The following is a 27,609-nucleotide window of genomic DNA, read 5'->3' as shown; positions in this document are numbered from 1 at the left end:
GACCAATAAGATGGTAAAAAAATTCATGCATTCATGTTTTATTAATGTACAATGTATGGACTTTCCAAACATTCAACAGCGATTATCTCAAAATGACTATTGTGTGGGTTAGCACTATATTGCACCGACCCCTTCAATTATGTAAGTTATTCAATCAATATCAGTGGCTTATTTCAGATTGTTAAATTTCTTCTTATCTTCATCCCTTCATCCCTTGGAAATTTTATCATTCTACTTGCTCAGTTCATAACTCACTAAAGGATTACATGCAATAAAGGAAATGCAGAACTTATCACAGATTAGGGAGACTTTGAAGTACAAGTTATGCCTAAAATATGCCTGGTACTCTAGCTCATTCTTACCTAACAAAGCCAGATGCTAGTAAGTCCTCACTTTCCTGGGCCATAGTTTAGAAAATACGCACATGACAACAGATTGCCTCCCATTCAGTGTGAATTATGCTGAACAGGCATACCCGACAGAAAACAACGACAAGCGCTTGTCTGAGAATGAGTAAGCATCCCTGCAACGCACTTGGCAATCGCTGGGAAAGGAAGTATGGCCATTGCGCAACTTTCACTGTAGGGTATTCCCCAATGAAAAAAAAAAATAATAATATTAAAATCTTTGACGTCATTCATACCTAGTGTATCAGTCCCACACATAGTAATTTCAGTAATTTCTGCAAAGTAAGGACAAGATTGTTGCAGAAAACCACACAAACACACACACACATTTTTTCAAACATTGGTTTACCTCCTGGCAGTTGTGACTATGACTGCATTTGTCATTAGCTACATTTACATTGTACTGCAAAATCAGAAATATTGGAGGCATGAAACTTTCACTTATTGGAACTGACAGCCTTTTTTCTCTGCATAAAACTTTCATAAATTGCTGACACTTATAAAATCCCCCCCCCCCCCGGTTTTTTAAATTACTTGTTACCACTATTGGCATTTTCATCTATAATTTCAAATTTGTTACATCTACCTGTAATTCATTCAACTTATCTCAGAATATACATAGTAGCTTATGTTACATCATTTCAGGATGATCTCAACCTGAAACATTTGTATCACTCAAAACAATCAAATGAATAAATTACCTTGACAAAATACCTTGATGTCAAAGCAAAGTTTACCTAATTTTACCAAAAACCCATGCAAGTATTGCTTGAAATGAATTAATTTGGGATATGCCAAGTTTCATTAGATAGTGGCGGCGGGGGGCTTTAACAAGAGTTACTCAGAATACAATTGTTATCTCAACATAGTCACAACCATCATGCCATATGATGTCTCTGTAAAGGGACAGTCCATTCAGATATTGTGTGAAAACAGATAAGTTGATTATTGAAATTTGGAAAAACAATTGGCAAAAGAAAAGAAGATACAAATTCGAATTATAAAAGTTCAGAGAGAAACACAAATTGGAAACTTTTTGTGATTTTGCTGTTGAGCTGCTCTCCCTTTGGTTAGTACACACAAAAATTCACCAGTTTCAATTTTCTCATGAGAAACATTTCTTTAGACTTGTTTTTAGTAGACAGGAGAGTATACATTTTTGTTTGTCTCCCTCAAAGCATGACATCTGTTTGTGCCCAAGATACTTTTGTGTACAAAACTTAAGGGGAGCTGCTCAACAGCAGTATCATACAGACTTTGCCAATTTGCCATACTCTCAGAAGTTTGGTAATTTACATTTAAGTTTTGTATTACGTGTCCACATTTTTCTTTTTAAAATTATTTATTGATCTGCTTTTCTGATTTTCTTCTTTCATATCAAGCAACACAATGCTAGGTTGAAATATTCCCTTCAATATCTACATTCATAATGAGCAAAAAATGAACGAGCATTTTTTTTTTTTTTTTTGGGGGGGGGGAGGTGAATGAAGGTTGAACTCTTTCTCCTGTCTTGCAGGAAATATTAGTATGTAATGACTGACTTTCCTGAACAGGATTATCATTTAAACTAGAAAAGCACTCTGAGAGCTCTAACCTCCGCCCAGCAGCTACTTTCCAATGATGATCTTGTTCTTCCATAGCTAAAGAGATGTCAGTAATTTCCACCCATTCATATACATCCTGAAAATTGCCCAATTTTCCCAATATATAAGCCTTTTGTTACATAATCAACCCTCAGCTGCGTGGTGCGCCTTGCCCTAGTAGAAACTAGAGCGTGCACTTTAGTGTGCGTATGAAAATCTCAAAATGCTCAGCTTGAACTCCCAAGTTCATTGACCCTACCTGCCAAAATATTGAAAATCCTTCATAAAATCCATAAAAATTTCCGGATCACCACCAAAATTTAATCATCTGTTTCTTGTGTCATTCTCAACCTTTCCTGCAAGGTTCATCCAAATCCGTTTGCAACATTTAGAGTTATTTTGCACTCTGACAAACCAACGGAAATGAAAACATAACCTCCTACCTTGACAGAGCTAATGAAACTAAAAGATTATTAACCAGAGAGATGAAGATACATGTATGAGGTAAGAGTTTTCTTTAACTGTTTGCCCTCTATAAAAACAAATGGAACAAGATTTCACTCTTCACGCACTCAGCTTTGCCTCATTAAATAGAGCGCCTCATCTTTCACCTCATGCTAAACCTTCTACCATTGCACTTGTGACCATTCTCTACTTGTACACTAAATTCAGACAATGTGTGACCCAGTATTTCAAAGGTTGGTTCCAACAACAAGGCAATCGCCAAATTGTGTCTCGCCCATTCGCGTACAAGGAATTAATATTTTTTATAACTCCCAGAAGTTAATTGACCTGCTTATGACCTTTGACCTTGTGGTGACCTTCAACACCCCAATGGACATTTACCATCCAAGTTTGGTCACAAACGGACAAAGGGATCAAAAGTAATGAGCCATAATCGAAACGTGCCATAAAAACTTAACATTGGGCCCTAAAAATTTGTTGACCCCTTTCTGTGACCTTTGACCTTTTGATGACCTTTAACTCCCCAAGGGACATCTACCGTCCAAGTTTGGTCACAAACGGACATAGGGATCAAAAGTTATGAGCCACAATCAAAATGTGCCCTAAAACATAACATTGGGCCCTAAAAGTTTGTTGACCCCTGTCTGTGACCTTTGATCTTGAGACGACCTTCACCTCCCTAAGGGATATCTTCCATCCAAGTTTGGTCACAAACGGACAAAGGGATCAAAAGGTATGAGCCATAAATGAAATGCGCCCTAAAAAATTAACATTGGGCCCTAAAAGTTCGTTGACCCCCGTCTGTAACCTTTGACCTTGTGGTTACCTTCAACTTCCCAAGAGACATCTACCATCACCCAAGTTTGATTGCCATTGTAGCAACATGTGCTGAGTTACGTGTGATAAGAGTCTTGCAAGTAAACTTTAATGTATGACCTCAAATGACCTTTGACCTTATCATGTGACCTCTTACGGCACCATAACATGAAGGTACCCCCAGTGCATCCATCACCCAAGTTTGATTGCCATTGTAGCAACATGTGTCGTGTTACGTGTGATAAGAGAGTCTTGCAAGTAAACTTTAACGTATGACCTCAAATGACCTTTGACCTCATCCTGTGACCTCCAACGGCAACATAACATGAAGGTACCCCCAGAGCATCTATGACCCAAGTTAGGTTGTAATCAAAGCAACTTCTGTGAAGTTATTTGTCAAAAGAGAGTCTTGCAGGTAAACTTTAACATAGAAAAGAGAGTCTTGCACATACTCTTTAATATATGACCTCAAATGACCTTTGACATCATCACATGACCTCCGACAACACCATTACATGAAGATACCCCTAGTGCTTCTATCACCCAAGTGTGGCTGCCATTGCTGTAACAGTTGCCAAGTTATGTATCATAAGAGAGTCTTGCGGGTAAACTTTAACATTTGTGACAGACGACGGACGGACAGACGCCATTTGGATCCCTTAGTCTCGCCTTCACCTCCGGTGGGCGAGACAAAAAGTGCACGGCTAAACAACGACGGCGTGCAATGTACTTTTGACAGCATGTCACATGATGAGCAATCAACCAATTGTAGAGCTAGAGTTGTTTTAGGTGTTTTTTCTTTTTCTTTTTCTTTTTTAAGAGACCATAGACAGTCTTGCCAGGACTGGAGTTCTGAAACTGAAAGTTGGACATCATGTCTTCATGCTTGATTCAAAGCAACTGCTCTGGGCTGAAGATACTGGAATACTGTACGCCATATATTTAGCGAGTCTAAATTTTTGTGATTCAGGACTTCCCGACAATTTCGCGAGTGGGTAAATTCGTGATCGTGGAGTTTTAAGTACTGAACAGATTATGTATACGTGGAAATCACATTCATATCGGGACCAGAGTCAATATTTTATTTGCGAATAGGAGCTGACTCGTAAAATTTGCGAAAATAAAAACATCATGAAACATTCGGCGTATCAGTCCTGAGCCAGCAGTTCAAATATAAATATGCAGCATAAAGAAAAGGCATCATGGGAAGACTGTATTGCAATGGCTGCCCTGATTATTGATATCCTGACATCTTTGAAATACTTCAGAAAACGTTCGTACAACATGCTCTTGCAGGCGGCCCTTTTCAAAGAAAAGTATAAAGCGGCTGAAGACATCTTCGGCTGACCTCCATAGTATCTCGCTGTGTTCAGACGATCCCCCGCTTCTCGGAGAATGTCCCATTTGCAAGGACTTTCCCCCGCAATCCCATCCTGTGAACATTCAGTGGGATATTTCCCGCTCCCCCGACAAGCCTGTAGAGTCTAGTAACAAAATTCTGGCGGAGGACTGACCTTGATCTCTCGCACAGCTGTTTTCCTCAGAAGTGCATGTGCTCAAAATGTGGTGGCAAAGTGTAGGCAACCAGGCGCTTTACACGTTGCTATCGTAAAAAATTTGCAATTGCGTGTCCTACAGCATCACATATGGTGACCTAACACACAGCTGAAACCACCAGCCAAGAGTTTGTCCCCCTTTCAGCGGCGATTCTAATGCATGTGTGGATGGTTGAGTGTTAAACTCTCCACATTGTCTCCGCAAAGCGGGGGATCGCCTGAATGTAGGGTGTGTGGAGGATTCAAAATGCAATTCATTAGTGTCCATACTTTTTCCAGAAATTCTATTTTAGCAGGTCTGTGTCTGTCATGGTCTTTCACAGTGGGCAACAAATGAAGATCCACTCAATTGAAGAACCAAACACCTGAAGATCATGATGCTATCACCAGACTTTTGAAGATACCCTAAGGCTGCGTTCACATAGAAGTATTCGGTATTCGGTATTCGGTATTCGAGCACCGAATACACCATCACCCGCACCGTCAACTCACCATCCCATGTAGTGAGGATTTCTTCCTCCTACATCGCAGCAAATCTTATTAACAATTTCTAAACTGCATCAGAATGTCAGTCTACATGCTTATTTTTGCTAAAGGGCAAATCCAGACCAAAATTGTCATTATTTCATAAACGAGAGACAGTATACGCTGCAAGAAAATCGAACAAGTTCGATTCCCACTTTGCTATACTTTTCGCAGGTATTCGTACTTTCGAATAGTGCCCTCTTATGTGAACCTGTGTGAGGAAATCCTATCGTTCGATTCAAGCTATTCGCGTGCCCTCAAAAAACGAGCCCGAATACCCGAAGCTATGTGAACGCAGCCTAAGGGCAGAAGTCCTACATTATATCACTCTTTGTTCTTTCTCTAGCTCTTTGTCTGTGCTAAAAAAGTGCATTGTGGGACTTACCCAAAGGTGAACTGCCGATCCCCCTTGGCTGGCATGACATAGGCATTTCTAACTTTGACGACTGAAGAGAAGAGACTGGTAAGACCCTCCTGTAAGAGAAAAGGAAGCATGATTGTTGGGGCCATGGAATATTTTGGGGCTCTTTTTTTTTTACAAGAAATATTTTAAAAATGAATTTTAAAAAGGGGGTATAAGTGACCCTTGACCTCTACTCAGCCCTCAGCCAGCCCCATTCACATACAAGGAATAAATATTTTTTATAACTCCCAGAAGTTAATTGACCTGCTTATGACCTTTAACCTTGTGGTGATCTTCAACACCCTAAGGGACATTTACCATCCAAGTTTGGTCACAAACGGACAAAGTATTCAAAAGTAATGAGCCATAATCGAAATGCGCCACAAAAACTTAACATTGGGCCCTAAAAATTTGTTGACCCCTTTCTGTGACCTTTGACGTTGTGATGACCTTTAACTCCCCAAGGGACATCTACCATCCAAGTTTGGTCACAAACGGATATAGGGATCAAAAGTTATGAGCCACAATCAAAACGTGTCCTAAAAACATAACATTGGGCCCTAAAAGTTTGTTGACCCCTGTCTGTGACCTTTGGCCTTGTGACGACCTTCACCTCCCCAAGGGCCATCTTCCATCTAAGTTTGGTCACAAATGGACATAGGGATCAAAAGTTATGAATAGTTATCAATAGTTATAAACGAAATGCGCCCTAAAAACTTAACATTGGGCCTTAAAAGTTTGTTGACCCCTGTCTGTGACCTTTGACCTTGTGGTAACCTTCAACTTCCCAAGAGACATCTACCCTCACCCAAGTTTGATTGCCATTGTAGCAACAAGTGCTGAGTTAAGTCTGATAAGAGAGTCTTGCAAGTAAACTTTAACGTATGACCTCAAATGACCTTTGACCTTATCATGTGACCTCTTATGGCACCATAACATGAAGGTACCCCCAGTGCATCCATCCCCCAATTTTGATTGCCATTGTAGCAACATGTGTCGAGTTACGTGTGATAAGAGAGTCTTGCAAGTAAACTTTAGTGTATGACCTCAAATGACCTTTGACCTTATCCTGTGACCTCCAACGGCACCATAACATGAAGGTACCCCCAGTGCATCTATGATCCAAGTTAGGTTGTAATCAAAGCAACTTATGTTAAGTTATTTGTCAAAAGAGAGTCTTGCATGTAAACTTTAACATAGAAAAGAGAGTCTTGCACATACTCTTTAATATATGACCTCAAATGACCTTTGACATCATCTCATGACCTCCCACAACACCATAACATGGAGATACCCCTAGTGCTTCTAACACCCAAGTGTGGCTGCCATTGCTGTGACAGTTGCCAAGTTATGCATTACAAGAGAGTCTTGCAGGTAAACTTTAACATTTGTGACGGACGACGGACAGACGTCATTTGGATCCCTTAGTCTCGCCTTCACCTCCGGTGGGCGAGACAAAAACCCAACAGCCGCTGATCATTATGGAATAATTCTGCGCTTACTTCCACCTCCTGTTAATCCCGCAACATCCTTCTTTGCATTCATGCAGAATCCTCCAGATTATTAAGTCTATTACACTGTACAGTTGACTTTGATAGATATAGAACAAAGGAAATTATGGAATTCCCATCTTTCTCATGTTTTACCAGAATTAGGTAGTGATATTAGTTACTGTCAAAAGAAAATGTAAGATACCACATACGTAGATGAGGTGATGATGTCATGGCCACAAAAAAAAAAATATGAGATCTGAGACACCTTCAAGAAGTGTTTAATGGCATGATAATTAAATATGCTTCTTTCTCTTTCCTTTTGCTTTAGTATCATGAAAGGCAAAGCAGAAAGCAGAATTATAATATCACTGAACAAGTTTGCCTGTATAGAATTTATGAATGCTTTTTTCTTTTGTTCTGCTTCCTTGAGCATCCAATCATACATTCATACATGAAGCTGCTATGTCATCATCCTCGTTCATTGTGATTTATTATGAATTTTGTAAATATCCATATTCCTCACCTCAATCACCATAAATTCTAACTAGTCTCCATACCCAGTATAACACATTTATAGATGTTCAGATGGAAAAATCTAAAAATCATCTGGATGTCTCCTTTAAAGGGGATTGTTGGGCTAAGGAAGATTGAATCTGTTTTTGCTTTCAAGACACATGCCAATGTGATATCTATGACATGGCTATGATTTTTGGGAAGAGAAACTCATGAAATAATTTTCATGGATCTGATCAATACTTTATCAAACATACAAATAAATATATGTATTTTTTTTTTTGAAGTACATGAATACTCATAGAATTTATAAAAATGAATAAATGAAGCAAAATGCAATGCAACAGATGCAAAGAAGACCAAGATGAGAATACTCACATTAGTCATTTCTGTTGGGAGTCCACCGACATGAAGTTTGAGGTTTGGTGGTCCCGCCCCTGTGTGTCCACGTGATTCACTGCAGAGGTGAAACACAAAACTGGCCATGGTGAAAACTGTTATCAACTTACACTTTATGCCCATTCTATTCCACAACATATTTCAACGGTCAAAATCATTATATTTTACACTTTCCTTTATTCTAAATTGTGACACTTGTTATATCATCACACTCCAGAAAAAGTCACCAGTTTATGTGCAAGAGACCTTGTGGTCTGCACGAAACAGTTTTGTAAAGTTAGAAATGTTGCTATGGCCACTGGTATGCCTCTGCCATATCGCATTATTCTCCCAATAGGTCTATGGTATATCTCCACAACATGAGACAGTTTTCCATTTCTTATGATTAGCAAGAAATTGAAATGGGATGGTTGACACTTTGAAGGCACAACATCAAAATGTGTCGAGTGAATACATACATAATTATATTCCTTGAAATGAGATTCATTCAGAGGGCAAATATGTTAAAGAGAGCAAGTATTGGGAATTTGAGCATTTTCACTTGATCTATGACCCCATAACCCATTGTATAAATAATCATTAATTGGTACTGTACATTTCCCCATAAAATATTGCACTTATAACATTTTAGCATGACCATTGACCCTGGACCTTTGATCTTTGACCCTGTGACCCAAAACTTCCCCTCCAAAAGAATCACTGTCGAACAGTAAATTTAAGTTTTATAAAGAAACAATTGTACCTTCAGCCATTTCAAAGATATGGAGACCCAAGTCAAAGTTTAGCGTTTGCATTTAACCTTTGACCCAATGGCCCTATAGATGCTTTCCAAAGAAAATCTCTTTCTAGTAGTATGCAAGTTTCACCAAAATACCTTCAGGCATTGTAGAGATGGGTGGGGGATAGCAAAAGTTTAGAATTTGACATTGACCAATGACCTATGACCTTTGACCATAGACGCATGCACCCACACGCTGATATGCAGCTTTGTCTGCTCGTTTATTTAGAAACCAGGCTTCATTTGCATACCTCAAATGGTTCTGAACATTTCACCATCCACTACATTGAATTCAGAGGGACACGAGGACAGACGGACAAATACATGACATAATGACCCTTTTCGTGAAGGAGGCATAAAATTAGCTTATTGGAATTCACAATGAACATGCTCAAGAGCAGATACACAAACCTATGTTTTAGTATGAATTCACCACTGATGCTTGAAATACCAATGTTTCATTTTAACACAAATGTGGTACCAGTACACCATCACATTACCCATATAAAGACAGTAGATATTTACCAGAAGAAAATGAATGGAAAATACATTTTAGCAATTTTATATATAGCTTTTACAGTTTCAAATTCACCATTTTTTCTCTTTTAATCTTCTTGTCATGAAATAGAGCAAATTATATGTATGTCAATGTCGAGTTTAGTATACTGGAGAATCAATATCTGCTAAAAATCAAATGAAGCACTCCGAGATCAGAGCGCAGACCTCCGCCACGCAGCAACTTTCCACTGATGATCTTGCTCTTCACAAAGAGATTTTTCTCCTCTCCACCGCTGGGGAAAAGCCTTTTGGGCTCTTCCATAGAGATCAGTGATTTCCACTTAAATACCTGTGGTATGCATGCTGAAAAATCACCCGATTTCCCAATATAGAAGCCTTTGTTATGTAATAAACCCTTAACTGGGCCGCCCTAGCATAAACTAGAGCATGCACTTTAGTGCTCGTATGAAAACCTAAAAAATGCGCAGTTTGAACTCCCAAGTTCATTGACCCCACCTGCCAAAATATCAAAAATATATCGAAGGTAAACATTGCTTTCATGGTGATGCATCATAAATGACACAGACTCAATGCGACATATGTGATGGTCTTACTTTCCGCCCAGTCCCATGGCTGGACCTCTGTTGTAAGAGTTGAAGCCCTGATTATGAAAGTCCTCTTCCATTGGGTTCCAAGAATCCATGACGGGCTGCGAATTGTAGTGTTGGGGCGTGCTGTAGCGTGGGGGTGTGTTGTAGCACGGGGGCGTGTTGTAGCACGGGGGCGAGCTGTACAGCTGGGGAGAGGTGTATACCTGGGGCGAGTTGTAGAGTGGGGGCGAACTGTCGGCAAAGATGAGACAGAAATAAGACCAAACATATGAGCACTTCCATTGCAATGCACAATAATAATACACTGGGCTACTTTCTCAAGCAATCATGGTATCATTTGTAAGAACAATTCCCTTCACTGTCATTTTGAGTTTCACTGATCTTGACCATCAACAATCTTGACCACAGATGATCTTGACCACCAATCAAGGATTGGTCCTTTACCCTCTCTGCACGAAGGAAATGGTTCCAATTTATACATCCATCAGAACATTATTTTTTTTCCAGTACCATTATCATCAAAGCTAGTAGAATCCATGGCCAGAAAATACCAGTTTTAGCTAACTTTTGTGACCTTGACCTTGACTATTTGAAGCACTTTATCATATCTGCCAATTTACACATGATTATTCAGGTTTATTTTATGATCTGAATGCTTAATCAAATTACATCATTTCTTATGTTTTTCATTATTTTGGAGGGCCATCAAAAACACTTTGATGATTTCGGTGGCCTGCGACATACATGTTTTATAGTGTCGAGCCTTGCTGTACACTGTATGTGACATTTTAAGGTCAATAACATTACATCCTTTTAATGTAACATCATCATGTATTACAGACTGAAATAATATCAAGAGATACGTAGGCTTGTCAAAACAGGAGGTAACAGTTCCAGGAATGAACAACAGAAAATGATACGCAACAGTCACAAAACAATTTGTAGTACACTACAGCATTCAAAGCTTATTAATAAGAAGGTATCACCACACAACAAACAACTTCACCACAAATATGTAAACAAACACATTTCATGCAAAATCAAAGTCACTTCAGTAATTGTGCAAGCAAACTTAAATCCATACATCTTCAAAACATGTTTCTCAAATAAATTATGCCCACTTGTGGCTCACAGGTAATTTTCAAATAACGTTTTGCTCAATTCTGTTCTTATGTGTTAACATAACGAATGGTTTAACCTTTGAATGCAACTGAGGAGGCGGAGCATAGTTTTGACTATGTTGCCATGGTAAGGACCAATGCCAACCAACCAGTTGAGTGATTGACAGGTCATGGATGTGTGACAGAGCTCTTCAATATGGAAAGTCATTTGCAAAATAGGAGACTAATTTCAGTCTTAACACTCCTTGCTTTGAAGTGTGTGAGAAACACATTTCAGAAATATGACAATAAAGGAGTTCTTCGAAAACACTTTCATTCATCTCCTGACAATTTCACTGAGACCATGCACTGATTGTTTATCATTATTATTATTAAATGCATTTTCACATGCAATCTCATTATATCAAAGTAATCTGATGATGAATCTCTTGATTACCATAAAAGTTGCTAATCTATTTGTCTGGACAATGCCTTGATCCACTGAAGGTGATTAGTTCTATCTTGAGCCAATTTATAGCACAAAGTGAGGGGAAGATGAAACACACACACATTTCATTACCACTACGATGCTAGTGCTGGACACTAGTACAGAATGAGTGTCATCTCCTGACAATTTCACTGAGACCATGCACTGATTGTTTATCATTATTATTATTAAATGCATTTTCACATGCAATCTCATTATATCAAAGTAATCTGATGATGAATCTCTTGATTACCATAAAAGTTGCTAATCTATTTGTCTGGACAATGCCTTGATCCACTGAAGGTGATTAGTTCTATCTTGAGCCAATTTATAGCACAAAGTGAGGGGAAGATGAAACACACACACATTTCATTACCACTACGATGCTACATAGTGCTGGACACTAGTACAGAATGAGTGTTGAAGTCCCAGGGTGCACTGATTTATTCTGAGGCTGCTTGCCCTCAGCAAAGTTCAGTAAAAATAAACATATATATGCATGGTAAAATTTGCATATATTTACATATTCAAATTAAGAAAGAGAACCAAAGAGGTAAAAGAATTGAAGGAGGCCAACTAAAATGTAAGAGCTTATTTACCTAAACTACCAATGAAAGGAAGTAAGAGAGAGCTAGCAACTTGCTGGTGAATACATAACACAACTATATAGAAATGTCGCTATGGCGACTGGTATGCCTCCGCCATAATGCATGATTCTCCTAATAGGTCTATAGCACAGGTGGACAATGTGTTATTACATTTTCACAAAATTGGCAAAATATTAAAATGACAAGTTTGTCACAAATGTGTTGAATGCTCACCTTCCTTGACCTAGGTTTAATTGGATGAATAGGAGAGCATGTATTTGGGGATTTAAGGACTTTAACTTGACTTTGACCCATTCATAAGTTTATGCATTGAGTAATTTTCAAGGTATGGAGAAAAAGTGCAATTTCTGTATTGAATAGTAAATTGTTACCATTTTCATCTGGCCTTTGACCCTAAAATTTGTAGATAATCACTGTCAGGCAGAACATGCATAAATAAGTTTCAAGATAACTTGAGTCACTTTCGAGATATGGGGGAAAAAGTCAGATCAGCACTTTCACTTGATCTCTGACCTTTTGACCTTTGAGGCAAAAAAAAAAAAAAGAAACAAAAAAGAAACTTCCAAGAGAATCTCTATTGAGTTATACATGCATACACCAAGAAAAAAAATAATCCTGCTGGCATTGCACAAATATGAGGGAAATAGTAAAATTTTGAAGTGTTGCCCTTGACCTTTGACCCCTGACCTTTGATCTCATGAACCCTAAATTCTCTAGATAATCACTGCCAGTCAGTCCACGAAAATACCATGAACAATTTCCAAACTACGGAGAAAAAAGTGAAATTTTTATATTTTTACTTGACCTAGTTTTGACCTTTGACCTTTGACCTCATGATCCCAAACTTTCACCATAGAATCTTAATTGGGTAATACATGTATACACTAAGTTTCAAGAAAATATCTTCAGGCAATGCATAGATATGGTGGAAATAGTGAAATTTTACGTATTTGACCTTGACCTTTTGACCTTTGACCTTGAGCATGTGCACCCAAAAGTTGATAGGCACAACTTCACCCCCTAATACACATACATGCCAAGTTTCATTAGGATACCGCAAAAGGTTTTTTAGTTATGGCAGGGAGTCCACAAAATTCATTACGGATCATGGACGGAAGGATGGACGGACGGACGGACGTACAACCCGAAAACATAATGCCTCCAGCACCACTTCGTGGCGGAGGCATAAAAACTTGAACACAAGAGATATATGAAATTAATGCATACTGAAAACGTCAATACTTTCACAAGATTAATCTTTTTTTTGCACTGAGCAGCTCAAAAACATATTCTTAGGTTCAACCCATTCAAAATGGGCAGATAAAATTGTGTATATTTTCACAGGTTTTAGAATTTGCGCTAGCCAAAAAATAATGTGAAATATGCAGTTATCAATGTTACATACTGCAAAAACTGAACTGCGTTTACAGTACATCTGTATAGGAAAGGAATGATGGTGATGGGGAAATAGCTTAGATGTCCACTAAGAAGTTGTGAAAACCTAAGGGGCCAATACAAACTGAACTAAATAACAAACCTGAACAAAAATGGAGTTTACTTTCAACTGAACTGTCTACATTACAATTCACCTTCAAGTCAGCCAGAAATATTTCTTTAATAACCAATCAATCACTGGCATAAATGACAGTAAAAGAAGCAACTCAACAAATTACGTCAAATTTTATCATGCATGAAATAACAAACTGCAGGCTTTTAGTTCAGATTCAGGAATTGATCAACATAGGGTAAAATCCTTCGACAATTTGTTAAAGGGGAATTCCACACCAAGGAAAAGTTAGTTTGACAAGAAATGAGTGAAAATCTATTAGAACAGGGAAAATTTCATCAAAATTGTATACAAATCAGGGATGTTATGTATTCATGAAATTTTGCTAATTTATGCAACACTCCTTAAATAGTCCATATGAGAATGCGAATGAGTGAGCTGATGGTGACATCGGCACACAATTAAACATGTAATTTGTTGTAATTAACTCACAAAATTGTGAGGCGACGACATCATCAGCATATTAAGATCAATTTTTTGTGAATTGCTCTGCAAAAATTAGCAAAACTTCATAATCTCACAACTTCCCTCATCTGTATCATATTTTGATACAGTTTTCGCTGTCAGTGTCATGCTTACAAAATTTTACCCTCTCTTTCGGGACGAACTTTTTAACTAGCCCAGAATTCCCCTTTGATAACTGAAAACGATCACAAAAAACAACTGCAGAAGATGAACTGCACACTCAGCTGGTTCCAATCTTCAACATTCTTCTTGGTGGGTGTAATGGGCACAGCCAGCACACAGCCATACCTAGGGAAGTGTGAATATCTGGAGTACTGCATGTCATCCATTCAGTAGGCCAGGACTTGCACGTGCTCACTCTCGGCAAAACCAGTCTTGATTCTCACCTTTATCTTTCCATTCAAGATGGGAGACCCTCTTTATTCTCACTTTTTTCGCTATGATGATATAAATGATAAAATGGGGGAAATATTCTCACCGAATGAAGTAAAATGTACAACAGGAGTTGACAGACCAATTAGGAGTGAAAGGGAACACCATATGTGCAGTCCTGTCAGCCAAATCCAAATAACCGTCAGCTCAGTCAGAAGACTCACAGTATGGTCAGTAGGACTACCCCATGGCACTGAATTGTTCGACCCATTACTGCAGCTCCTACAAACGTAAGTTGATCAGCAGAAATTTAATGTACACTGCAGCTGCATTGTACATTAACTACTAATTAAATGCACGAGAGAAAAACCAGGATTTTTAATTTTTGGAGGGTTCGAGTAAGGCAATTTCTAGCTCAAGCATCTTAGACTGAGCCACACAGATTGCTGTATTTTTTTTTTTTTTTATTGGCACTCGATCACCCAAATCCATGATTGATTAATGGATCAAGGGTTTACCAAAGGGCCTCAGGTGTACTAGACTAATTATACCAGTTTGCAGCAATGCACTTAAACTGCACCCTTGGAAAAACTTCCACTCTCTGTGAAGAATCAGAAGAAATCATATGATCACTCAGCTCATTGTATTTATATTTCACAAACGTGACTCACTCAACAAACAGGACACACATGAGCTCATTTAGTGATTTGAATGGTCAAGAGCGAACGGAGGAAGTGAAGTCAGTGTGTCCCCCTTTGCATCAAGGGATAACCCGGTATGTCCCCGTTCGCGACAGGGTGTCCAACTTTGCAGCAGGGGAATGTTCCGGTTTGCGGCATGAGGCGATAGGCAGTACGCACAAGAAGAGGCTAGGAACAGCACTGCAGATTGCATGCATGCAGTGAATGCATGTCTGACATGCCATCTGATCCAAACCTGAACATGTGCCCTCTATCATAGCCCTGTTTGCAGCCTTCCCACGAAACTTTGTGAAATCGTTCATTTTAGGCCAACATATTTGCAGCAATCAGGTGCAGAAGGCCACTCTTCAAGCAAGTCGCCATTTAATGTAAGCCACGCTCTGATTGGCCAAGGGACCCTTCCCAACATGTTCACTTTGATTTCTAATTAGAACGTACAGATACTGGATACACTTACAGTTCCCAGTGTACGTGCCCGGCCACCTGGGCTGGGGTTAGCCTAGAAGTAAATTTAGAACAAAAAATTATCCCTGTCTGCAGCATGCAACAGGCTATCTATCAATGAATGAAAAATAGCCCCTGCCACACAAATAATGCCAAAAAAATAAAAATAAAAAAATAGTCACCCCATATGAGCAGTAAATACTACAAACTACAGAGTGTGCCACAAACAGGGTAATCAATCATTTCACCCTCTCTCATTTTTATTAGTGGAAAAATTATTTATAAAAAATAGTCACCCCGTATGAGCTGTGATTTACAATTCACTACAAAGTGTGCCACATATCAGGTAATAAATTATTTCACTCTTTCTCATTTTTATCAAACAAGCAACAATCCACTTTCCTGTCTGTACTAGGTATGAATATAAAACTTGATAGAAACGCACACCCAACGGTTAGAATCTAAAATAACGTTAGATGACAGAGCAGAGGTCAGAGCGGATGTGCGACACAGGCACGGTTCAGTTTTATGGTAAGAGTAAACACATGCCAACAAGCAACAACATCCGTCATCTTGACACATCAACCCAACGTGAATATTCCGAATCCGGTCAAAACGTCCCCGGGTCAAAACGTCCCCGCCGTGTTCCAACCAAAACGTCCCCGGGTCAAGTACCAGAACGTCCCCGCTTTTGTCCGCGCGCGCTCTGTGGGTCAAATGCACACATTCATGAAGAAAATACACTCTGGCGCATATGGACGCTAGTGTACCACACAGGTACCGTACTTTCACACCTGTCGAATGACCTCCAAACATGCACAAACTCACCCTATCCAGTAACCTAAATACTTGCATCTGAGTGAGATTCGAGTCCAGTAGAAATGGAATTCTCACCATTTTTTTTTTCTTGTCACTTATCTACTTATGGGAATAATCTTGATCGCAACTACTCGCTCGGCGATCACTGCGTTGCATCGAATTCGCGTTGCATACCTGTAGGAGCAGACACCGCGCATGGCAGCACAGCTAGCTAGCAGCGAGCTACCTAAATGCTGCTCTAAATAACACAATTTCTTCACATTTACCGTTATGAATTGATAAGTGATACTTAGATTTTATTAAAAATTTATGACATAGAACATTTTGACCCGAACACGTTTTGGTGCCAGCTGGGCCCGGGGACGTTTTGGTCGTACCCGAGGACGTTTTGGTCGTACCCGAGGACGTTTTGGCTCGGGGACGTTTTGACGTGGGGACGTTATGACCGGTAAGCGAATATTCTATATCGCCCATCGCAGCATGCACGCACGTGGCCGAGCGAGACAACATGCTTTCCCAGGCCTAGGCAAGGGCATTAGGCACTGCACTGCCGGTTGCTGATCGCCACTCAACATTCGTTCGATTCACCAACAACACTCGTTTACACTAATCCAACAACAATCTGCATTCGTGCATGCGCTTCAGTCGCTCATCACTGTGGGAGCAATGACGCAGATTAATCTTGACAATGATTCAATTCAGTAAATTATTGTTTACCCGTGATCCAACGCTCGCTGGTGGTGTATGCAGCTGAACGAACCTGATTGTTTACAAGCCGTGCCTCTAGCTAGCTTGCCGTTGTGTATGTACGTACCGTGCCTGGACGTACGGGCCTGGAATGGGGTAACTTGCTTGGGTTGGGTAACGTTCGCGTCATGCATGCAAGCATGGCCTGATGGCGATGAGCAGCTAGCTACATACACATAATAACGTAGAACCATGGAGCTACTACCAAGGTGTGTAATAGCTCCTTGGTAGAACAGTGCGGCGGCCAGGATGCGCGTACGGCGGACGGACACGTGCTCCTCAAAATAAAAAGTGCATTCTAGCCATAGAGCTCTACATTATATTACGTAATACAGCTCTATGATTCTAGCTCGGATCGCTTCCCCACCTTTAAAAAAAAAAAAGTAGGGGCCTCCAATAAGTTGGTGAGAAAATATATGGCTATATAATAATATATAATTATATATAATATAATATATATGGCTATATTATAATCTATATCATTGAAAGGACTGGCCTCGACTAGCCTGCACGCTATTGCCAGTTCTTTTTTTGCCAAACTATAACTATTAATTGTTGTGACTTTGTTGAGGATGTTTGTTTGTTTGTTTGGTAAATAAATCTCATTTCATTTCATTTTTCATTTCAATATATTCCACCCCTTGGTTGAACGTCAAAGTTATGAGTGTTGGTGGAAAAAAAGAAGCACGATGTTTGGAACCCGCCCAAACGCTTGCCAATTCATGTATTATGCAATATCCGTACAAATAATATGGGAAAATGTCGACGCAACAACACTTATCACAAAACTGAAGCACATTATGCGGAAAGGGATTCGGGGATGCTGGTTGGTTACCGGTATTATCATCTCCTTCCAGGGAGGTGAGAAGAAACACTTCCCTGCTCCTACTGCTCAACAGCATCCATATAATTATCAAAATCAGCCTATGTGGTCAGACATGCCCATAACTCAAGATTTTACACGACATACTTGTAACTGTGATTTTACATTAAAGGGTAATATACTTTTCGTTAAAGGGCAAGTTCACCGTCATTAACATAAGGATTGAGAGAATGCAGCAATATTAGTAGAACACATCAGTGAAAGTTTGAGGAAAATTGGACGATCGATGCAAAAGTTATGAATTTTTAAAACTTTTGTGTTGGAACCACTGGATGAGGAGACTACTAAGGCTGGTGATGTCATATGAGTACAACAGTATAAAGAAAATGTAAAGAAAATTCAACATATTTTCACTATTTTTCGCATAATAAAAGAGCACTTGACTTGCCTCTTTCTAAAGGCAATGGGAATAATATTACCCATAACATATGTCAGTAACGAGTCAAGGGAATGTGTACTTTTTTCAAAAGATGAAATTTTGTGAAATTCTCTTTATATTTTCCTTATATTGGTGTACGCATGTGACATCATACACTGCAGTAGTCTTCTCATCCATCGGTGACTGCACAAAAACTTCAAAAATTCATAACTTTTGAACGGATTATCCGATTTTCCTCAAACTTTCAATGATGTGTTCTACTAATATTGCTACATTCTCTCAATCCTTATGTTAATGAAGGTGAACTTGTCCTTTAATTGAGACCTAACTTCAGGTTTCTAGGAAATTCAGGTGAGAAATTGAGAAACCTCTTATGAAATATGACAGATCACGGTAATTCCAAAGGGAATTCAATGTTTATTTGATGAAAATTGTTTTTGAAATGGCTGAGATAGGCATACCCAAAACAGAGTAATCTTCAGTAAAAGGTGGGACCCACCTTTTGTTTCAATCGCTTTTATATTTTGATTTGCTCTTGGATGTTTCAGCCATTCCAAATGCAATTTTCATCTAATAAACTTTGAATTCCTCTTAAAATGGTATGCTCTGTAACATATTCTTGGTATCTCGCAAAAATTAAAAGCTTAATCCTCGCCTCGACCAATATATGTCTATAAGTATAGTTGTACAAGAACCTTAAAAAGGTAAGACCTATACCTGTTAATGGTGACCATGCAAACAGAGGTCCCGTTATAGCCTCGTGGTTCGATTCAATTAACCAACCATTATTATAAAGTTTTGATGATCTAGCTCTGCAATTCATGGAAGATACAATTTTGATCGAGCTAGATGTCCGTGTTTATAGAAGAGGTACACGATATCTAAAGACACACGAGCGATATAGTTTTCTCTCCAGATGGAATTTGAATTTGAGAAGGAAAAAGGTAGAATCAGATAATGTATAGTCCAAAAATAATTATCAGTATATTGTTGTCACTTTATCAACAATATCATGATGAAAATAATAAGAATGATAGTAATTGCATTTTATTATACATAATGACATAGTATTGCTAACAAATTATTTATTACTGTTATCATTATGATTAATAGGGTCCTTATATTATCTATATTTTATACTTATTGCAATCAGTATGCATATCTTATTTTGCTCAGAAAATGAAGGAAAAAACACGGCGAGTATACAGCGGTCAACACGCAACGATCTTCCGCCATACAAAGGTCCTTCATTATCATAGCTGTGCTTGTGTTTGTCCTTCAAGACATTGTCGATATAAAGTTTTATTTGCAAAATACTGCCAAAGTCATTATATTTGAACACTCTTTTCTTGACGCTTAGAATTACTTTTACGTAAAGTTTCATATCAGAGAACACTAAAACAAAGAAATACATTGAAAAGAGCTACTTTTGTATTTATGAATAGGATCTGTGCTCTATCGAATTGGGGCCTGAGACCACCTTGGTTATAATTCCTATTATTAAGACGGTTTTGTTATATCCGACCTCTTTATTATGAAGTTCCATTACACTGAGCTTTTGCCAAACATTCAAATCATTGGCATTTATTTAAAAGAAAATGATGTTATTTAGTCATTTATTTGACTTCGACTTTGTTTTCATGATTGATTTGCATGACTTGAGTGAGGACATGAATGCTGTGCCACTTGAAGTGCTCTTGTATAAGATAGGCCTATAACAACTGCCTAAGGAGTCTCAGAATGGGGTGGGGAACTGCAGCACGCCCCTCCCCCAAGCACCCCTGCCCCCACTTTTGGCTCTTAAAAACAAAAAACAAAACAAATAAACAAAAAAGAGAGTGAAACATTAATTGAATGGTGTAATTTATTGACTGATATACCATAATTTTAGTTTAGAATTTAAAAAAAAAAAAAGACTGTCGACGGGAAAAAAAAACACGCACAATCATACTTACTTATATCACACACAGACGGACGCGAAAACTCATCACTTTCCAAAGATTCAACCCTAGCATTTCATTGATTTTAGTTGTGCGTGTTTGTGTCTGTGTCTGTGTCTGTCTGTTATGTGTGTGTGTGTGTGTGCCTTATAGGGCCTACACTTTCACCAACCTCAGGCACTGACACTCCCTGCCCCTTCCCCTCCCCCCCCCCCCCCCAAGAAAAAAAAAATGAGAGAAATGAATACGCAGATTTTTAAATAAAACATAATTACACATTCATTGGCCCGTGACAAACGCCTTCAACTAATAACTGCTCCATCCAGGGTAAATAAAAGTAATGATACATTATTAGGTCAAACTGAAAAAACAAAACAAAACAAGAGAAAGATATTTAAAAAATAGCCATGAAGTCATATACTCAAGTTTTCGAGGAACATTGATATCAGAACAGAAATATCAGTTAAACGAATAAACGACCGCTGTAAAAATAAAACATCTGTGGGCGAAGTAAGGAATTGTTTCGTGTTGTTGCAATATGAAATGAACAGCTTCTCAAAAGTAGCTGAATCCACTTTTCATTTACTGATGAATTTTGGCTTCTACAGATCGAGCCCTCTATGTCGCTGGGCTTGCACAGCCATAGAGCTCAAAACGGTTTCTGGGCTTCTATGTTATAGTACGCCCTCTATTGACTAGGAAGATGCTGAGATAATTATGTACGTATAGGCCCTATAGGGTTCACACTTGTAAATAAAATGGAATGTATCGTGCCAAAGATACCAAAATAAATAAAGAAAAAAAGTCATTAAAAATCATTAATGCAGTTTGGCAAAAAAGTGAATATAGCTCTAAATATTGAGTATGAATTCCTCTACAAACTGCTTTTTTGTTGGAAGATGAAAGCTTTTCTCAAGGAATTTGAAGGGACTATATTTCATTGGGTGCATGTACACAAAACAGGTGTTTTTTGAGTGACAAGAACTAGTAGTCTGGCTTTGCGGACCCCTGGACAGAGTTTGAGCTGAAGAACCCGCCTTGGAATAATGAAAGAATATATCTCACTTATCCAGGTTAGAGAAAATAAAACACCTCATTTCTCCCAGCTATTTAACAGATTTTTTTTTTTTGGGGGGGGGGGGGATTTGAATTTTAACACACGTCTCTATGGGGAATTATTTACCCCTGTGAGCCCTATATGTGCGTAGCTTTTTCCAGCAGTTTATAGGGCAAAGTACATTATACTCAGTAGAGAAGGCCGGGTACCTTCGAATGTGCTTCAGATAATATTGAATAGCACTTTGACTATATAAATGTATTTCATTATCATCAATGGCGATGAGGCACAAAAAGAACACTAAAGGACACATGTAGAAGCTGAAATAGCAAAGAACAAAGGGTGAAAAGTAATCGTCGAATGAAGAACGAGAAGGAGAACTAGGTAAAAAAATAAATTAGACAAGTATACGAGTACATCTAACGTCAGGTTCACGTACTAGAATTATGAGAACGAGCGCAAAGAGACTACGAAAGCGAAAGCAAAAATATTTTTCTTTGCCTTTGAAACCGAGGCAAAGCAAACGTACACTTCATAATAGGTCTAAACATAATTATCACACCAATATAAGAGGAATGATAAAGATAACAGGTCAATGCATTCCAGTCATGCAGGCAACATAGTTGACCAGCATTAATTTATTTTTTGTTTTGTTTCAAAGCTAACATATATTTATAAAGAACTTTTAACTATATCTTCAGAAAGATCATTCCAAAGTGACCGGGGTCCGGTGAATGCAATTTTCTGGGCTAAAAGACTATGTGAAAGTATAACACCGCGTAAATATTCTAAAGAGAATGGAAAACGCCCCTAAACACAAAACAACCACAACAACAACAACAACAACAACAACAACAACAACAACAACAACAACAACAACGTGGAATGTGAGCTTATTAATCTTTTTGTCTCGTGCACGGAGTATGATAAGTATCGGGTTGCATGTTTGTTTGTTTGTTTGTTTGTTTGTTTGTTTTTACAAAAAACGTAATGGTAGATAATGTCTGGCAAGTCGTTGGTAGATGATACATAAATATGACGAAGGGATATATTAAAAACAAATGAAAAAATTCTTTGCTTACAATTAGAGATATTTTGTTAGCTTGAATCCATACTTGAACTGATTTAAGTTTTCTATCCACTATATAAGGGCTTTTGTGACAAGAAAAATGTTGGAATTTCGGCAATCATAGAAGAAGGGACATGAAGTTTGACAAAGTTTTCAAGTAAATCACGCCAAGAATGAATAAAAGCGGGCCCGAGGAGGAACTCATAAGATCATGATTTTCCTGCGATGTACTTCAAGTTTCTAATATGAACAGAGAATTACGACATAATTTCAGCAAAGAAGCCTTACAACAATTAAATGTCTACCCTTCTAACGCTAAATCAGTACGTAGGCCTATGACAAATATATACATGTATTGGTTATTGCGAACAGGCAATGTTTGATAATTGTGTCGCGCATTCAATGTTAGCATTCAATTCTCTCTATCATACCCGTGGGAACCTCAGACAATTTGTCAGATCTGAACACTTATATGACCTTGCACAACTGTATTTGCATAGATATTCTGGACAGCTATTGATTGCACTTCACGTGAATGATACAATATTGTTTTGTACATGGAAGACATACCGTCTACATCTCAAAATAACACAGACATTATATACAACAAATAACTGCGGATAACGACACGGGCGGATGATTTCACCTAATGATCTCCATTATAATATCGCATTCAGCCATTTCATTAATAATATGTCTCACGCGATCTTTACACTCCGTTGCCTGTGATTCTTCTCATATACAGCCCGACCAGACGCTGTTAATACGCTGTCGCTACTTACAGCGACTGGGCTGTGTATACTTCTCATAATGGAAATAATGTGGAGTCGTGAACTAACACAGCGACTGACTTCGAAGCACTATGTTAACCATCAACCTCTAGAAGAGGTAAGGGGGTAATATTCAAGATCAGTCGATAATTCCACTCTGTATTAATGTTTATCTGTCGATAAAGTTTAGTTAAAGGGAAATGAATTGATCATACCACATAATTTCTCAGTGTTTTCTTTCTTTCTTTTTGTTTTGGTAAAAGCAGGCCCTGCACATTCCTTCCACACAGTAGTGTTAGTGAAAAGTTGAGGGCGATATAATATGATTATCCTTGCCTTCTGAAAGAGGTAAGCAAAGTGGTCTTTGTGTGCTGGAAGAATGGCAACGTGTTGAATTTATACATTTCCTTTATATCGTTGTCCTACTATGACATCACGAATTGTTGAGGTCTTCTTATCATGACGAAACTCTAAGATTCATAACTTGGAAATGTCTGAAATTCCTAAAACTTCATTACCATGTTTCACTTATATTTCTACCAAAGGCGTAAATCCATACTGAGGAGTGGGGGGGGGGGATGATCGGCGATAGTCACCATCACCACAATTACAAGCCCATAACCGAACCGGCGCAGCCTTGAGGGGGACGGGGGGTGAGAGAAGCTTGGTAACCCCCCCCCCCCACACACACACACACACACACACACACTTTACAGGGATCGGATGTCTCACTCTTTTGCATGAAATATAAAGTGGGAGGAGAGTGATATATTTCTGACAAACTGTTACAAGCGAGCTTGAAAATTGTGACATTTTACAGTCCCAAAACTGCAGTTTGTGACTGTATTTTGTCCGCTTTGGAAATTAAGGGGGGCACCGAGTGAAACTGCTGGCAATTACTACTGACAGCAACATCAAGAGAATGGCATAACAATTAAATGCGAGCGAGCGAAGCGAGCGAGCTTGAAAATGTTGACATTTTACAGTAAAAAAAAAAAAAAAAACTGCCGTTTTGGGCTGTATGTTTTTCGCTTTGGAAATTAAGGGGGGCGCACAGGGCGCAACTGCTGGCAGTTCGTACTGGCAGCAACATCAGGAGAATGGCATAACGATTAAATGTGAGCGAGCGAAGCGAGTGAGCTTGAAAATTTTGACATTTTACAGTCCCAAAACTGCCGTTTGTAGCTTTATTTTTAGCTTTGGAAATTAAGGGGGAGCACCGGGCGAAAACTGGTGGCAATTACTGGCAGCAACATCATGAGAATGGCATAATGATTAAATGCGAGTGTGCGAAGCGAGCGAGCTTGAAAATTTTGACATCTTACAGTCCCCAAAACTGCCATTTGTAGTTATATTTTTCGCTTTGGAAATTAAAGGGGACGCACCGGGCACAACTGCTGTCAATCACTGGCAGCAACATCAGGAGAATGCCATAGCGATTAAATGCGAGCAAGCGGAGCAAGCGAGCCTTAAAATTTTGACATTTTGCAATCCCAGACAATGTCGTTTGTAGCTGCATTTTTTCGCTTTGGAAATTAAGGGGAGGCACACCGGGCGAAAACTGCTGGCAATTACTGGCAGCAACATCAGGAGAATGGCATAATGATTGAGCGAGTGAGCGGAGCGAGCGAGCTTCAAAATTTTTGACTTATTACAGTCCCAAAACTGGCATTTGTAGCTTTATTTTTAGCTTTGGAAATTAAGGGGGGGGGCACCGGGTGAAACTGCTGGCAATTACTAACAGCAACATCAAGAGAATGGCATAACAATAAAATGCGAGCGAGCGAAGCGAGCGAACTTGAAAATTTTGGCATTTTACAGTAAAAAACTGCCGTTTGGGGCTGTATTTTTTCGCTTTGGAAATTAAGGGGGCGCACAGGGCGCAACTGCTGGCAGTTTGTACTGGCAGCAACATCAGGAGAATGGCATAACGATTAAATGCGAGCGAGCGAAGCGAGTGAGCTTGAAAATTTTGACATTTTACAGTCCCCCAAACTGTCGTTTGTGGCTGTATTTTGTCGCTTTGGAAATTAAGGGGGAGCACCGGGCGAAAACTGCTGGCAATTACTGGCAGCAACATCAGGAGAATGGCATAATGATTAAATGCGAGCGAGCGAAGCGAGCGAGCTTCAAAATTTTGACTTATTACAGTCCCAAAACTGCCGTTTGTAGCTATATTTTTCGCTTTGGAAATTAAGGGGGGGAGCACCGGGCGAAAACTGCTGGCAATAACTGGCAGCAACATCAGGAGAATGGCATATTAATGTGAGTGAGTGAAGCGAGCTTCAAAATTTTGACATCTTACAGTCCCAAAACTGCCGTTTGTAGCTATATTTTTCGCTGTGGAGATTAAGGGGGGAGCACCGGGCGAAAACTGCTGGCAATTACTGGCAGCAACATCAGGAGAATGGCATAACAATAAAATGCGAGCGAGCGAAGCGAGCGAGCTTGAAAATTTTGGCATTTTACAGTAAAAAACTGCCGTTTGGGGCTGTATTTTTTCGCTTTGGAAATTAAGGGGGCGCACAGGGCGCAACTGCTGGCAGTTTGTACTGGCAGCAACATCAGGAGAATGGCATAACGATTAAATGCGAGCAAGCGAAGCGAGTGAGCTTGAAAATTTTGACATTTTACAGTCCCCCAAACTGTCGTTTGTGGCTGTATTTTGTCGCTTTGGAAATTAAGGGGGAGCACCGGGCGAAAACTGCTGGCAATTACTGGCAGCAACATCAGGAGAATGGCATAATGATTAAATGCGAGCGAGCGAAGCGAGCGAGCTTCAAAATTTTGACTTATTACAGTCCCAAAACTGCCGTTTGTAGCTATATTTTTCGCTTTGGAAATTAAGGGGGGGGGGGGAGCACCGGGCGAAAACTGCTGGCAATAACTGGCAGCAACATCAGGAGAATGGCATATTAATGTGAGTGAGTGAAGCGAGCTTCAAAATTTTGACATCTTACAGTCCCAAAACTGCCGTTTGTAGCTATATTTTTCGCTGTGGAGATTAAGGGGGGAGCACCGGGCGAAAACTGCTGGCAATTACTGGCAGCAACATCAGGAGAATGGCATAATGATTGAGCGAGTGAGCGGAGCAAGCGAGCTTCAAAATTTTTGACTTATTACAGTCCCAAAACTGCCGTTTGTAGCTTTATTTTTAGCTTTGGAAATTAAGGGGGGGGGGGGCACCGGGTGAAACTGCTGGCAATTACTGACAGCAACATCAAGAGAATGGCATAACAATTAAATGCGAGCGAGCGAAGCGAGTGAGCTTGAAAATTTTGGCATTTTACAGTAAAAAAAAACTGCCGTTTTGGGCTGTATTTTTTCGCTTTGGAAATTAAGGGGGCGCACAGGGCGCAACTGCTGGCAGTTTGTACTGGCAGCAACATCAGGAGAATGGCATAACGATTAAATGCGAGCGAGCGAAGCGAGTGAGCTTGAAAATTTTGACATTTTACAGTCCCCCAAACTGTCGTTTGTGGCTGTATTTTGTCGCTTTGGAAATTAAGGGGGAGCACCGGGCGAAAACTGCTGGCAATTACTGGCAGCAACATCAGGAGAATGGCATAATGATTAAATGCAAGCGAGCGAAGCGAGAGAGCTTCAAAATTTTGACTTATTACAGTCCCAAAACTGCCGTTTGTAGCTATATTTTTCGCTTTGGAAATTAAGGGGGGGGGGAGCACCGGGCGAAAACTGCTGGCAATAACTGGCAGCAACATCAGGAGAATGGCATAATGATTAAATGCGAGTGAGTGAAGCGAGCTTCAAAATTTTGACGTCTTACAGTCCCAAAACTGCCGTTTATAGCTATGTTTTTCGCTGTGGAGATTAAAGGCATAATTTACCATTTGCAGATGAAACAAAAACCCAACATTAGTGCTTTAAAATAGTTCTAAAATGTGAGTTAGGGATAGAAACAACCACTGTAAAAATTTGAATTCGTATAATTGATGTTAAGTATTGTTAAATACACAAAATGTGAACAATAGTTATAATAAGAATGCTTCCAGACTAAACCGTATACAGTTATGGTTTATTGAGAAAAATGCTGATATCTCCTCATATTTTAGGCTTTATTGCAAAAATTTTATATAGTAGGATGTTTTGTGATACAACAGACCTACACATATGCATCAAATGTGATATCTTGA

General features: G+C 39.2%; 2 protein-coding genes and 1 long non-coding RNA gene across 4 annotated transcripts in view; 1 reads left to right on the top strand and 2 right to left on the bottom strand.

Annotated features, from left to right (window-relative positions):
• Positions 1–10,239, bottom strand: part of LOC140241921 (tudor domain-containing protein 1-like) — a 30,607-nt gene extending 20,368 nt beyond the window's left edge. Inside the window, exons 1-3 of the mRNA XM_072321667.1 lie at positions 10,051–10,239; positions 8,140–8,218; positions 5,738–5,826 (exon numbers count right to left, since the gene is read on the bottom strand). Coding sequence (XP_072177768.1) covers positions 5,738–5,826; positions 8,140–8,218; positions 10,051–10,139 — 257 coding nt within the window. The 5' untranslated portion in view covers positions 10,140–10,239. The remainder of the gene's footprint in view (positions 1–5,737; positions 5,827–8,139; positions 8,219–10,050) is intronic.
• LOC140241858 (uncharacterized) overlaps positions 1–27,609 on the top strand; it is a 99,418-nt gene that overhangs the window by 56,110 nt on the left and 15,699 nt on the right. Inside the window, exon 1 of one of the 2 annotated variants that reach the window (XM_072321612.1) lies at positions 23,451–23,573. The exons of the other annotated variant lie outside the window; for it this stretch is intronic. The gene's annotated coding sequence lies outside the window, so the exon portion shown is untranslated. Of the gene's footprint in view, positions 1–23,450; positions 23,574–27,609 lie in introns of those variants that run through there. 2 annotated transcript variants of the gene reach the window in all.
• Positions 10,269–16,315, bottom strand: LOC140241690 (uncharacterized). Its single transcript, XR_011902095.1, has 3 exons — positions 16,237–16,315; positions 14,563–14,711; positions 10,269–10,278 (listed from the first exon to the last, which is right to left on the bottom strand). It is a non-coding gene; the product is annotated as an uncharacterized lncRNA (long non-coding RNA).

This window comes from Diadema setosum, chromosome 18 (genome assembly GCF_964275005.1).
Source record: "Diadema setosum chromosome 18, eeDiaSeto1, whole genome shotgun sequence".
In the NCBI taxonomy this organism is placed as follows: domain Eukaryota; kingdom Metazoa; phylum Echinodermata; class Echinoidea; order Diadematoida; family Diadematidae; genus Diadema; species Diadema setosum.
Note: the sequence above shows the minus strand (reverse complement) of the source record. Positions and strands in the feature narration are given on the sequence as shown.